Genomic DNA, 12,889 nt, shown 5'->3' with positions numbered 1-12,889 from the left:
TGTGTGCTCTGTTATTTTTGAGTGGGGGAGTTCTTTGGTTTCGGGGAGGGATGAGGAAAGAAAGGGTGTTGCTTCCTGCCATTTCCTGTTACCCATTTCTCTCTTTTTTTAAATCTTGTGACTTTTCCTTTTTCTCATTTTTATTTGTTGGATCATCAGCTACAACTCCAAGGCTCTTTTTCCAACCCTCACCCCAGTGTGATGAGCTCAGCGGAGATGGAGGGTGACAGCAGGACACCTCCACAGGCCTCAGGTTGAGATCAGAGAGATAGCAGGAATTACTGGACAGAAGTTTAGTGGGAGGGGTGCCTGATAAGTTTCAGAACTGCCTTCCATTCATCCTTTTGATCGTCCTTTCCACCTTCAGCTTGTTTAGTTCTACCAAGAGTCAGTAGAGGTCACTACAGCTTCATAGGTTCAGTTCCCAGTTGCAGAAGCACACTTTTATTTTAAAGGAGCTGGGGGGTGGGGGGTCAGACCTGCATAGCTTGCCAAAGATTTGAACCGCTGGACACTACAGCTTGACATGTATTTACTACCAGAGCTTCTCAGAGGCTGAGAGACCAGACAATTTTTGAGGCTATTATATTAAAAAATGTAATTCCAACAAGCATTTATTGAGTACATGTTAAAAACACTGCTGTTGCCCTTGGAGATACAACAGTCACAAGTTAGTCACTGCTATCATGGAGCTTACACTGTAGTGCAGGACACCAACAAAACACATATCAGAAAATAAAAGTAGTGAAAAAATAAAACAAGGCATTGTATTACAGAGGGTGAGGGAGGGGGCTACACCAGATTGAAAGCCGAGAAAGACCTCCCCAAAGAGGGAATATTTAAGCTGAGACTTAACGAAAGGAAAAAGGTAAAAACATAGTTAGAAAAATTGGGGTTTATTCTTAATAAGTTCCCCCTTTTTAACTCAGGGGAAAATGTAACATAGTCTAGGACCTGGACCAGTGCTTCTTAAATTTTTACTTAAATGGATCACCTGGGATTCTTGTTAAAATGCAGAGTCTAATTCAGTAAGTCAGAAGTGAAATCCTGAGATTTTGCACTTCCAACAAGCTCCAGTCATGCCGATGCTGCTGGTCCTTGACTGTAACTCTACGATCACAAGATACGAACAGGACTTTTAAATTGAACCCCTGCCCTGAAATAGGTGATGTCTAAATATGGGACACAAGTTTAAAATTGTATGATGAGCATCTTTTTTCAGTAGTGACAGTGTTTCCTTGTGGCTGTAAAAATAATATCAGAAGTTTACAATCCACTGCCATAGCCAAATGGCTCTCCCTCCTCCCCTTGACAGGCCCTAGTGAGGTGACTCGGATAGATGCCCTCTGGACGTCGTCATACCTGCCCCAACAGGTTGAAGGGAGATTCTGAAATGAAGCGAGGCTCCTAATCTCATAGGTGGGGATGCATCTTGACAATTTTAGGAACACAGTACTGGGAAGGGGGACACTAGTAGGCATACCAGCGGAGGGAGTAGGGTGGGTACGGTTTATTTTTCTCAGTTCTCTTAGGTGCTAGAGAAGTGAGATTAATATGACATGGAAATCAGCCTCTTCTCTCCCGTTCCATCTTTTTTAAACTTTCAAATCATTGACACAGAATTGCTAAAATGGGACCTGTTGCTCCCACACATCAGAGCTGCCCTGGACAAAAGCCAAAGTCACAGCTAGGGAAATTGTCTGCTTCCCACGGGAACGTAGACTTTGTTTCTATCCTCCCTGGGCCATTCCATCCTGAATATGCAAGGCTGGCACAGTCGGTAGATGGGGGCGATTCGTCTAGGAGCCTCCCCAGCGCAGCATCAACACCTCCCAGGGCGTTCCCTTCTGCCCTTGGCTCACCTCCCTCATCCGTGACACTCCAGGACATGACAGGGGGTGGGCTTGGCACCAGTTCCTCGTAGTACAGCGCGCCCCGAGAATGCAGCTCCCACCTTTCTTCTGCCGTAGCTTCAGGGTTCCGCGGTTACAGCGTGCAGCGGGTCATGTGGGCCGAGTCCTTGATCTGTGGACAGTACAGCACTGGGGGAAAGAAGGAGGATTAGTGGCAGCGGAAGGGCGCAGCCGAACCGGCGTTCCGGGGCGCTCTCCCTCCACTGCCTACCCGGGCGGCCCCTCACCGTTGCTAGGCAGCGGCCGCCGCCACCTGCGCGCGGGTGCCAGCACCCGGGCCCAGGGCCGCAGGAGCTCACGCCATCCCGCGCTCCTAGGCCCCGCCCCCTTCTCTCCGTTTCCTAGTCATCGGCCTCTCGGTCGCATCACCGCTTTCCCGAACCGGACCACCCGCCCCATTAGATTCGTGCGCGGCCCGCTCTGTTGCCTCCAAGCGTGACCACAAGTCCGGATTGACAGTGACTTCAGTGACCCTGCCGCGCGGGAGCAGGGTGGGCGTGCGACAGAAGGGGCACATGACGACGTGGCGCAGACTCACTGCGCGCGCGGCCGCCCCGCCGCCGTCGCCACGCGCCGCCAACTCGCGCAGACAGGCGGTGCAGAGCGTGTGGCCGCAGCGGGCGCGCGCCGTCCCGGAGAGGCGGCGGGGCTCGCGGTCCCCGAGGTTGAAGGGCCGGTAGCAGATGTTGCAGTCCAGCTCGCCCCGCTCCGGAAGAGACGGCACCCTCACCAGGAGCTGCATCGTACCCGCCACGGACTCGAGGGCGTCGCTAACGGAGCGGGCCTGTTCTGGGGCCCGCGCCGAGGCCTGTTGCCCCTTTTAAAAGTGAGACCCCCGCCCCTCTTGAGGCGTCAAGCGGCGGTCAGGCCGCTCCCCGCGGCAGCACGCGTGGGGGCGGTGGAGGTGCGAGACCCCGAATGCCAGCCATGGCGAAGCGAGGGGAGCGGGCCAGGCGGTGCGAGGGCTGGGGAGGGGAAGTCGCGGCACGCCCCACACACACACACACTCCCTCCATGGCTTCCTTTATCCCCCACGCAGAGCCAGCGTTCCTTAATTCTACTGTGTGCAAATCCCCAGTTCCCTCCCTGGGCCCGGGCCCTCAGCCACTGGCACAGGGTTTCTCACACTCCTTCACAACCCACCCAAACGTACTTCGTAAGCCAGTGACACCGCCCATTCTGCCCAATCTTCAGTGGGCTCCTGGGCGTTTGAGCAGATGCTGCCCTCAATTTTCCTTGTTATATACGACCTCCCTGTGTTCTTGTAAGGGTGGCTTCCCAAATTTTATTCTCAAACTGCTCAACTCCCAGGTGAAATCTCAGCCTAAGGAGGGCCCTAGATTCCAGGACCGTGGCCTTAGGAATGCTGGGAATCCTATCCTTCCTGAGTAGCCAGGCCTGGACACCCACACACCATGATGGCTCCAGCAACGCAGCCCAGCCTGAGCTCTGACTCAGGGGTGTGACTTCTGCTACAGGTAAACAGGACACAGTGCTCACAGCCCACATTCCCTCACGGTGCCACACCCATCCCCCAGCCGCAGCCTCACCCTCCTCTCCTGGACCTGCGGTCCAGATTCTGTTGTGGAGGTTCATAGCACGGACTCTAGAGCCCGCTTACCAGTTGTGACACTTTGAGCAGGTTACTTAACTTCTCTGGGACTTGGTTTCCTCATCTATAACGTGTGGATGATAATAGGATTGAATCAGCTTATATACTGATTCTAAGGTGCTTAGAATGATACTTGGCACACAGTAAACACACCATATATTAGCTGTTGTTAGTATCCTATGACCCAGCCTATGTTGTGTTTACTTTAACTTCTTGGCACCCAACGTTTCCAACACCCATTTCTTTTCTTTTTTTTAAACCCTGTTGCTTTCACCTTAGTAACACCCACTCAACCTGCAGCTCTCCACGCAGCCTCACTGTGTGAAATACCCACTGTAGACTCTGGTAACACCACGTGCTTTCCTCTGGACTTTGGACAACCAAAGTTTGTGTGTGTTTGGGGGTTACTTGTTACTTCTTTGCCTTTCCCATCTGTAAACTTCACAATGGTTGTTCTGAGTCTGGTTTTGTTCACCACTGTGTCCCTGTGCTGTACCATAGTAGGACTCAATAGATAAATACTTGTTAAATTAATGAACGAGGTGAGTGATAAATATGGTAAACGAGGGAATTCCCTGGCTGTCCAGTGGTTAGGACTCTTTCCCTGCCGGGGGAACTAAAATCCTGCAAGCCATGCAGCACGGCCAAAAATAATAATAATAATAAATTATATATATATATATGTATATATATATATACACATATATGTATATATCGTAAACGAGGTGTGACAATAAAGGAAGATTCCTTACAAGGGGTTTCTAACTGCCTCTGAAGGTAATTCTAAGAGGACTTTTTTCAATGTTTTGAGCCATGGGGTAGGCATCATTAAAATAAGTGCACAGCCCTCCAAGGTAACTGTTTAAGGAGAGTACTATTTTGAATTTATAAATTCTTGTATGTTTGTTACAGAATAACTAACAATAGTCACACATTTTTACCTCTTTGTTTCCTCCACAGTCTTCCAAAATGAGTGGGAGATGATAGGAGTGGATATAAGTATTCATTAGTTGATGCGGTTGGCTGCTAATCCAGTAAATGGCATGCTGCTGACTTCTCTCTTTTGAAAATTGGTTTTATTCTACTCTCCCAGCTTCGGGATCAAGGAAGGGTGAGGATGGGAAGAAGGGAGATGGTGAGGTTTTATATATATATATATATATATATTTTTTTTTTTTTTTTTTTTTTTTTTTTGCAGTACGCGGGCCTCTCACTGTTGTGGCCTCTCCTGTTGCAGAGCACAGGCTCTGGACACGCAGGCTCAGCGGCTATGGCTCACGAGCCTAGCCGGTCCACGGCATGTGGGATCTTCCTGGACCGGGGCATGAACCTGCATCCCCTGCATCGGCAGGCAGACTCTCCACCACTGCGCCACCAGGGAAGCCCGGTGAGGTTATATTTTAAGGGAGGCAGAGCTCATCCTACCCTGCCTTGTGATCTTTAAAGGTTATAACTTTCCACCCACTTTGTGTCCCAGGGAAATCAGAGTTCTTTGGGGAAGAATAAGGGTAAGGCTCTGACATAATCCCATTTGCTTCTGCTTTTCCACCACTCTCACACCTGATCTTTGACTTGTTTTCTTTCTTTTCTTTATAATATTTCTTTTCCCTGTCTCTGTATCATTTCAACCATAGACCGGTTTTCATTTTACCTCTCCTTCCCCAAATCCCAAAGCCTCAACCTCAGAACAGCCCCTCCCCCTCAGCCACAGGAAAACCACCTAGATAGTTCATTGGCGTATGTGTGGGTATCAGGCAAGAGGGAAACAAGACGAATGGCTAATATAACTTACAAAACAAAACAAGGGGGCTTCCCTGGTGGCGCAGTGGTTGAGAGCCCGCCTGCCGATTCGGGGGATGCAGGTTCGTGCCACAACAGTGAGAGGCCCGCGTACCGCAAAAAAAAAACACAAAAAAACAAAACAAGGGTAAGAGTGAGCATCAGAGGGAGGAGCAACAAAGCTATGAAGCCCGGCCTGTGGGTTCTAAGGAAGAAAGCTGTGGCCTGGAGGATCAGGTGCCTGGGTCCTTGATGAGAGCAGTGACTAGGAGCATGATGCCTGGGTCACTGAGGTAAAGGAGCAGTGGACAGGTAGTGCTGGACCTTTCTAACGGCAGGGTGCTAGAGGCCCAGATACGTGAGACTGAGATCCTAACCTCTCAGCCCCCAGCAATTTCAGACGCGGTAAGTGATGATCAAGCTGAGATTTTATTTACAGTTCCCTGGGAAGTCTTACACAAGAGGGGCCATCATTATTGCTTTAAGATTATTGCCAGGAGGAAGACTACAGTCCTCCACTCCCGGGTAGGAGTCCTGCTCAAGGCTCAAAAGTTTATCCCCAGACCTTTTTATGTCAGCCCCATTTCTCTGCCCTGACCTAAAGGCTGTCACCTTTTCCTGCAAAGTGCGGCCCAACCGTACTTTCCAAGGGCTTCCCTGGCCACTTGTGCCAGGACAGGCTATACATCGGCCGTCAATTTTCCCTCATCAGTGCTTTGTCACTGCACTCCCCACCCTACCCCTCTCTGACAAGAACAAAGTCTCAACACTTTTTGTGGTTTTAAGCCCTCCTCCACCTCCTGGCTGAGGCAGGGTCCTAGTTTCCCAAAGATTATCATTTACTTCCTGCCAGGACCAGCCTGGCTTCCTTTGTAACGAATGTAAGAGCCCCATCTCCTTTGTCCCAGATGACATCAAAACTCACTTCATATTAGGTTGTTACCCCTTGATGACATTTCAAGGGCCACTTCTGAGGTACTCTGCATGGGTCTTGTATCTGCCTTTTTTCCCCCTGGGCCTCGGCGATTAGGGGAAGAGAGAAGGGAGCGAGGCCAAGTGGCAGAGAGGGGACAGCCCAGTAGCTCATGCCCAGGATTAGCAGGGAGACCTAGGAGGACGCAATAGGGGGCGGCGGACTACTTTCCCTCTCAAGCCCTACTGCGGGAGGATATGGCTTTGTTCCTGCTTTCGCTACTGTGACCGGAACTCGTTAGTGGGCGGGGCCTCCCTGGCTCCGGCCGCTGCGTGGAGGGATCCGGAGCGGGAGGGAGGCGGGGGCGGGAAGCGGTCCTGGGAGCGGGTCCCTGCGCCCCCGACGGACTATTTCTTGAGATGAGGTTTGTGGCCCAGGAGCCCTTCTATCTCCATCACCGTCTGCGGGGTCAGCTGACTCAGCACCTGCAATTGAATGGGGTGGTGGAGAGGTGCAGGGTTGCTGAACAAGGGAATGAGGTTGGAAAACCCGGGGAGCCGCACAGCGAAGCCAGGTGGCAGGGAAAGAGTCGCAGCTGTGCCCCTGCCTCACCGTCTCACCCTGGGACCTCTCATTTGCCAAGCGAGGACATTGTAGTGGGTGACCTCACAGGCCCATTCTGGGCTGGACAGCAAGGCCTTGCTTGAGTGCTGGGACAGGGGACAGAGATGGGCTCTGGCTCTGACACCCCCCCCACTGCCTCCCACACCCTTCCCCCCTCACCTGCAGGGCGCCCAGGTGTTCAATCAGCTGCTCTGCACTGGACACCCCCAGCAAGACCGAGCTGACACCCTCACTGCGGAGACACCACGCTGGGCCAGAGAAGGAAATAAAAAAGAACTGGTCGGAAAGAGTGAGCACGCAGACTTCAGAGGTGTCTCCGAGGAAGAGGGTCCTCCCCAGAGACAAACCAGTCTGCGGTTTGGTAGCATCTCAGGAGGAGACAAGGCCTCTGCAGGGTCCAGGGCTGGCAGTGTCTCACCAATAGCAAGCTGCGCCACGGTGCAGCCCAGCTGGTGAGCGATGGGGAGAAGGTCCATGACTTTGGCTTGTTGCTTCTTGCCATCCTCACTCTGCACTTTGTCTTTGTGCCACTGGTAGCCCTGGAGGCCAAGGAGAATCAGCAAAAGACGACTCCTCAGATAGTCCACTCCTGCCGTCCTGAGCCCCCAGATCTCACCTTGATGTTGACCCTGCAGGTATCTGGGACTCGCCCATCATACTTGCTAGTGATGAGGCCACAGGCAAGAGGGGACCAGGTGACTGAGCCAACACCTAAGAGGAAGAGGATTGGATGTGGGAAAGGGATCTAGGTGATGGTGAGGCCGAGGGAAAGGTAGGGATGAGGGAACTTCGAACCAATCTTGTGGTAGAGCTCTGGCAGCTGCATCTCCACCTTCTCTCTCTGAAACAGATGGTGCTCAGCTTGTTCACACACTGGAGGAATCAGGTTGAACTGTCTGGCCATGGAGTAGGCCTCCTGAGTTGGGGTGGGGAAAAGATGGGGGTCAGAGCACTCCTTCCATTTTCTTCCACTCCCCCCCCCCAGTAGAGTGGGGTTTGGAGTGGCCATGTGAAAAGTGGGAACAAGTTGTAGGACGGCGAGGTGGGTGGCACACTCACCATGATTTCTGCAGCCCCCCATCGGGATGTCCCCCAGTATAGGGCCAGGCCCTGGTTGATGACATAGGTCATGGCTCGCACAATCTCTAGGCACATAGGAGAGGGAGAGCCTCACTGTCAGACCCCTGGCATCCTGGGTTCCAGATGTGCAGACCTCTGCCTGCCCCACCAAGGCCCCACTCATCCCTGTGGAGTCGGAGGGGTTGGTATCTGCTTTTCACCTCCCTCCCCGTCCAAGTCCTGGGGTCTGAGCCTCTGCTGTGGAGCTTGGGAGGCCTCCTGAGCAGGGGCTGGCTTCTGCTGAGGGTTTTAGAAGTGCTCAGTTTTGAAGGGCTGTCAGGGTTGGGGTGCTGCTTTTACCCTCCATGGGACTGTTGGGGTCTGAGCGATTGGCGAAGATGATGTCCACATATCCCAGCTGGAGGCGTTCCAGGGATCCTCGCAAGCCTGGGGTAAAAGCATGGGGCGAGGAAGGTAAGCTCTTCAGCTTCAGTTTCCTAAGAATTTAGACCTTATCCTTTTGCCATGGCCACCTAAATCCCGGCTTCCCTATTCAAAGCCTCAGACTCAGAGCTTCAGAGAATGTTCCCAACTCCTCTGGCTTCCATACCCAGCCACCTCCAGTTCCCAGCCCCTAACTCTTACCCTCAATGATGTGTTTGCGGCTCAAGCCTCGCTCAGTTTCTGCCCTGTAGGAAAAGGTAAGTCAGAGATGAGGTGTGTCAAAGATAAGGGACCAGGGCTGGCCTGGAATCATGAGGAACTGGTATTTCAGGGGTCCTCACAGGCAGGATGCAGACCTGGAGTAGCAGGTGCAGGGACTGCTGTCCCCACCCCCATCCCATGCACCTTCACACAGTCTCTGCAGATCTCCCCAATTATAGTGAGGCAGCCACTTACTGTCCTCCCCCAAAAATCTTGGTGGTGATGACATAGCTTGATCTCCTGGAAGAAAGAGAAATGGTAGAACGGGCAAGAAAAGGATTTTTGGATGATCATGTCCCCAGCAACCTCCCGGCCCTCCCCACCCACCCAACATGTCTTACCTCCAACCTTTGCTCTTGAGGATGTTGCCTAGGGTTCTTTCAGCCCTGGAAGGAAGACAGTGTAGAAGCACTGACCCCTCCAAAGTGGATCAGTTTCTTTCCTTCCTCCCCACCTTTCCCTTCAACTAATTTCCTCTCCTGTAAAATGGAGCATAAACGAGGAGGCCATTGGGCTGTCAGCCCCATCCTAGAGTAAGTAAGAGGGGCTCCCAATCTAGGGTTCTAGTCGTATCATTTTCACTCATTCATTCAACAAATGTCAGCTGTGCATCACTGTGTACCAAGCTCTGTTCTGGGTGCTGAAGGGATAGAATAGGATGAGAGAAGAGGGACCAACTATAGTGGAGCCAGGGAGGACACTGCCTCGTCTGGTTCCAACTATTTGTATTGCCCTCCCCCTTCTTTTAGTCTTTGCAAAGTTCCACCCATCCTCCAAAATTTAGCTTGGATTCTGCCTCATTCTATGGAAAATGTTCTCTGATTGCTGCAGTCTATGGTCAGTCCTTGTCAGCTTCCATAGCTCTTATTGGCTACACAATTTTTTGACACTTAATCATGAGTTAATGTGTGACAAGTCTTAAGTTATGGTGGGCTCTTACTGAAGTGTTACTGTTATTTAATCTTTCGTATCTCCTTGTCTTTTGGTTTGTTTGTTTAACCACTTAGACTGTGAGCTTTTTGAGGGCATATTGATGTCATCCTTCAATCAGATACCTGCTCTGTGACAGGCTCTGCATAGGTACTTAGGTGACGTGGGAAAGAGCAAGACAAGTTCTGTGGAGGGAGGAGCCTCCCAGGTGAGCAGTGAATATGGCCTTGTAAACGAGTAATTGATGAACTCAGTGTCAGAGGGTAGTGTAAAGTGCTTTGGGAGCTGATGGGGATAGTGACCAACTTTGGGGAGCTGGGCAAAGGCTTCTTGGAAGAGTTGACATCTGAGACAAGTCTTAAAGATAAGCAGAAGAGTTTGCCAGAAGAAGAGGCAGGAGTAGTCATCCTAGGTTTTTACTATTTGCAGCGTGAAGCCATGTGTGCTGTGGTATAGTATGTTTGAAATTTATCTTTGTCATCCTCACATAGTTGCACATAAATGACGTCCAGGAAATAGTTGTTTGTTTTATTTCATTTTGACTGCACAGTATGCCCCATTGCCCTCAAAGCTGGAGAGAGACAGATGTTGGGACTACAGTTCCCATAATGCTTTGGGGCCCCATTGGCTGAAAGGTTGGAACTTAGTGATGCAGAATTCCCAGGGTTCTTTAGGGGGGAAACCAAAAAGCCCTGATATTCTCTCAGCCTTCCAAGTGTAACTTAGTCTTTCACCCCAGTCCTTACTTTCCCGCTGCATACACTTCGGTGGTGTCAAACAGGTTTACGCCATGCTCATAGGCTACTGTCAGCACATCCTCTGCTGTCTAGGATGGTGAGAGAAAAAGTTGAAGACCAGCAACCAGCCTCTCAGTTACCTTCCTTACGGCATTCTAGCCCATCAGACCTCAACCTTCGTTTACACATTCACTCCCCTTGCCCCATCCTCCAACCTCAGGTCCACCGTTCCCCATGCTTGTTGTCCAAACCCCTATGCAAGTCCATTTCCCCCCTTTTTGGTTCTCTCATACCCCCTCACCCTGCTTCTAGGTCCCATCACTTATACCTCATCTGAGATCTGAGAACCAAATGTGACCCAGGTACCTGCAAGAGAGAAGCCAGGCAGGTGAGACCTGTGGGGGCAAGCCATGAAAGAACGCCCCTTCCCTTAATTCCTCTTCTTTCTAACTCACCTAGGCCAAGGCAGGATACCCGAAGACCAGACTTTCCTAGGTTCCTGCAGGACACAGAGGCAGAAGGAAGGGGTAGAGCCTCCATTAGGAACATATATTATCAGCCTCCAGTTCCTCTCCTTCCAGACTGAGATGCCCTCAGGGTGTCTCAGTCCAAAGAAGCTAGACTCAGTGGGCCCACTAAATTGGGCAGTGCTATGGCCATAGCATAAGTGAACAAATAATGACTGTTCCTCTGGAGCCACTGTCCAGTGCCTCTGTTCCCTCCTATCACATTGAAGATGCGCTGCCTGCTTAGCGTTTCTGCTGGTGGGTCTTGTGTTTATTTGAGTCATCTCTGGGATGTGTAGAGTCGAGGGTGGGGGTTGGCTGGGAGGAATGCGACTGGCTAATTGTGATGAGTTTGTGAAAACAGATCATCAGAGAGTGCTGTGCTAAAGGGCAGACACTGGGGTGGAAGGGGTAAACCAAGTCAAGTTCAGGCACTCAGGCAGGCAAGGATCCTTGGATAGGCTAGGCAGGGAGGCCTCCAACAAAAGCAGGTAGGACACCTGGGTGGAGAGTATGAGAGGTAAGACCAGTTCCCCCTCTTCCCCTCTCTACTCCCTCTGCTCCTGTTGGCTTGTGAAGTCTGTCTTCAAACCAGAGAGACGCTCCTCCCAAGGACCCCCCACCCAGGCCGTCCGCTCAGCTTCCCAATCAGGGCCACCACATGGAGGGGATCAAATTCCTCAAGTGACAAAGCCAGGTCAGATCAGTGACCTCTGCTCACTCTCAAGCAGGAGCCCCTCCCCTCCCCCCTACTGGTAGTCCTGAGAGCCCAGCGGTTCTCTGAGATAAAGTCGGTTACATTTCCGTCCATCTTACCCACATGGCCCCTGTCCTTCGGCAGGGGCTTGAGAGATGTGGTCCATCCTTCCAAGGGCCCCACTTCCCTCCCCACCAAGAAGGTTGCAGGAGACCTTGGGGCATGTGGGGGCAGTATCTGGGTCAGGCACACTGAGCAGGCCACAGTGAGAAGCCGTTTCCTTCCCCCATCTTCCCAGGACACGACCCAAGGACACTTCATCCCGGGGGGTGGGGGTGGGGGTGGGGGTGTGCAGCCTGGAGATCCGTGCATCCCTCGCCTTCCTGAGGGTAAGGAGGGAAGCTTAGGAGTATCCCCTGGGTCTGACAGGCCTGGTCAACCTTGGTAAACTTGATTTTCTACTAGTCGGGGGTATGGACAGAGAGCAAGAGAGGGCCCAAGTAAGGGAGTGCCAATGATGGGAAGAGGAGATGGAGTGAGCGGGATCTTCTTAGCGAAGTTTGAGGGGGTTCTGGAAGCATCCCAGGAAGCCTCAGGGGTCAGGAAAGGGGAGCAGATGTGGCGGGCTGCCCGGCCACCCCCATACCTGTATTTCATGCCAGTGCCTCGGCCGGTGCTCTCTCGGAGGACCCCAGCGGGCGCTGGGGGTCGGGGGACCACTGCGGCCCGGGCCTTGGGGCCCGACCCTCCTCCCCCCGTAGGATTCCCATGCCCCCCGCCGACCGGCCCGCCATTACCGCCCCCGGGGCCCGGCCGGGGTCCACACAGACGGTCCTCACTGCTCCGGCTGCGAAGGTTCTGCTCGGTACATGCGATAGACACCTGCATGCCGGCTGGCCAAGGCGAGGGAGGGGGCTCCGAGGGGGCGGGAGGAGGAGGGAACCGGTATGCCCGAGGGGAGACACCCGGGGGTGTAGTGGCGCGAGCCCTAGAAGAGCGGGAAGGCTGAGGAGGTTGCGGCGGGAGCAGCCAGGCAGGATCCGGCTCGCGGGGGCGGGCTGCTGGAGGTCGCGGGGTTTGCGGCGGAGAGGAGAAACGCGGGGGGGCGCCACGAGTGGAGCGATTAGGATTCGGGGGTACTGGCGCAGGGAGGAGAGGGGGAAATGGACGAGGGTAAAGGTCGAGGGCTATTCTCGGAGGGTAGGAACTTAGGGACGGGGGGGGCGGAAGAGAGATGCCACCTCAGCCCGAACCGCAGCGGGACCCGATAGACTCCCAGCCGCGTCGGCTGCGGGCCCAGCTTATCAACATGCAGACACCGCCCCCTCATCTGCATAAAGACGCCCGCCTCCCAGCCAAAACCTGCCGCTCATCTGCATAAGCCCCACCTTCCGGAGCTCCGCAGCTTGGGTGT

The 12,889-nt window shown here is 52.9% G+C and overlaps 2 protein-coding genes and 1 long non-coding RNA gene across 3 annotated transcripts; 1 reads left to right on the top strand and 2 right to left on the bottom strand.

Moving 5' to 3' along the window:
- Positions 1-596: 596 nt before the first annotated feature.
- RNF227 (ring finger protein 227) lies at positions 597-2,655 on the bottom strand. The gene is given in 3 exon segments (XM_067717361.1): positions 597-2,042; positions 2,141-2,256; positions 2,258-2,655. Coding segments are annotated over 3 exon segments (570 nt in total). The 3' UTR covers positions 597-1,986.
- LOC137213042 (uncharacterized) lies at positions 2,476-4,544 on the top strand. Its single transcript, XR_010937752.1, has 3 exons — positions 2,476-2,739; positions 3,225-3,391; positions 4,486-4,544. It is a non-coding gene; the product is annotated as an uncharacterized lncRNA (long non-coding RNA).
- Positions 4,545-5,714: 1,170 nt separating this feature from the next.
- On the bottom strand, positions 5,715-12,759 carry KCNAB3 (potassium voltage-gated channel subfamily A regulatory beta subunit 3). The gene is made up of 14 exons (XM_067717358.1): positions 12,122-12,759; positions 10,728-10,771; positions 10,601-10,638; positions 10,282-10,361; positions 8,947-8,991; positions 8,801-8,845; positions 8,546-8,589; positions 8,261-8,347; positions 7,901-7,986; positions 7,637-7,757; positions 7,458-7,552; positions 7,260-7,380; positions 7,001-7,089; positions 5,715-6,702 (listed from the first exon to the last, which is right to left on the bottom strand). Exons 1-14 carry the CDS (start codon positions 12,361-12,363, stop codon positions 6,625-6,627), a joined length of 1,215 nt encoding a protein of 404 aa, XP_067573459.1. The 5' UTR covers positions 12,364-12,759; the 3' UTR covers positions 5,715-6,624.
- Between the last annotated feature and the right edge of the window lie 130 nt (positions 12,760-12,889).

Source organism: Pseudorca crassidens, chromosome 19, assembly GCF_039906515.1.
Source record: "Pseudorca crassidens isolate mPseCra1 chromosome 19, mPseCra1.hap1, whole genome shotgun sequence".
Classification (NCBI taxonomy): domain Eukaryota; kingdom Metazoa; phylum Chordata; class Mammalia; order Artiodactyla; family Delphinidae; genus Pseudorca; species Pseudorca crassidens.
The sequence above is the reverse complement of the archived record's forward strand: the minus strand, read 5'-3'. Positions and strand labels throughout refer to the sequence as shown.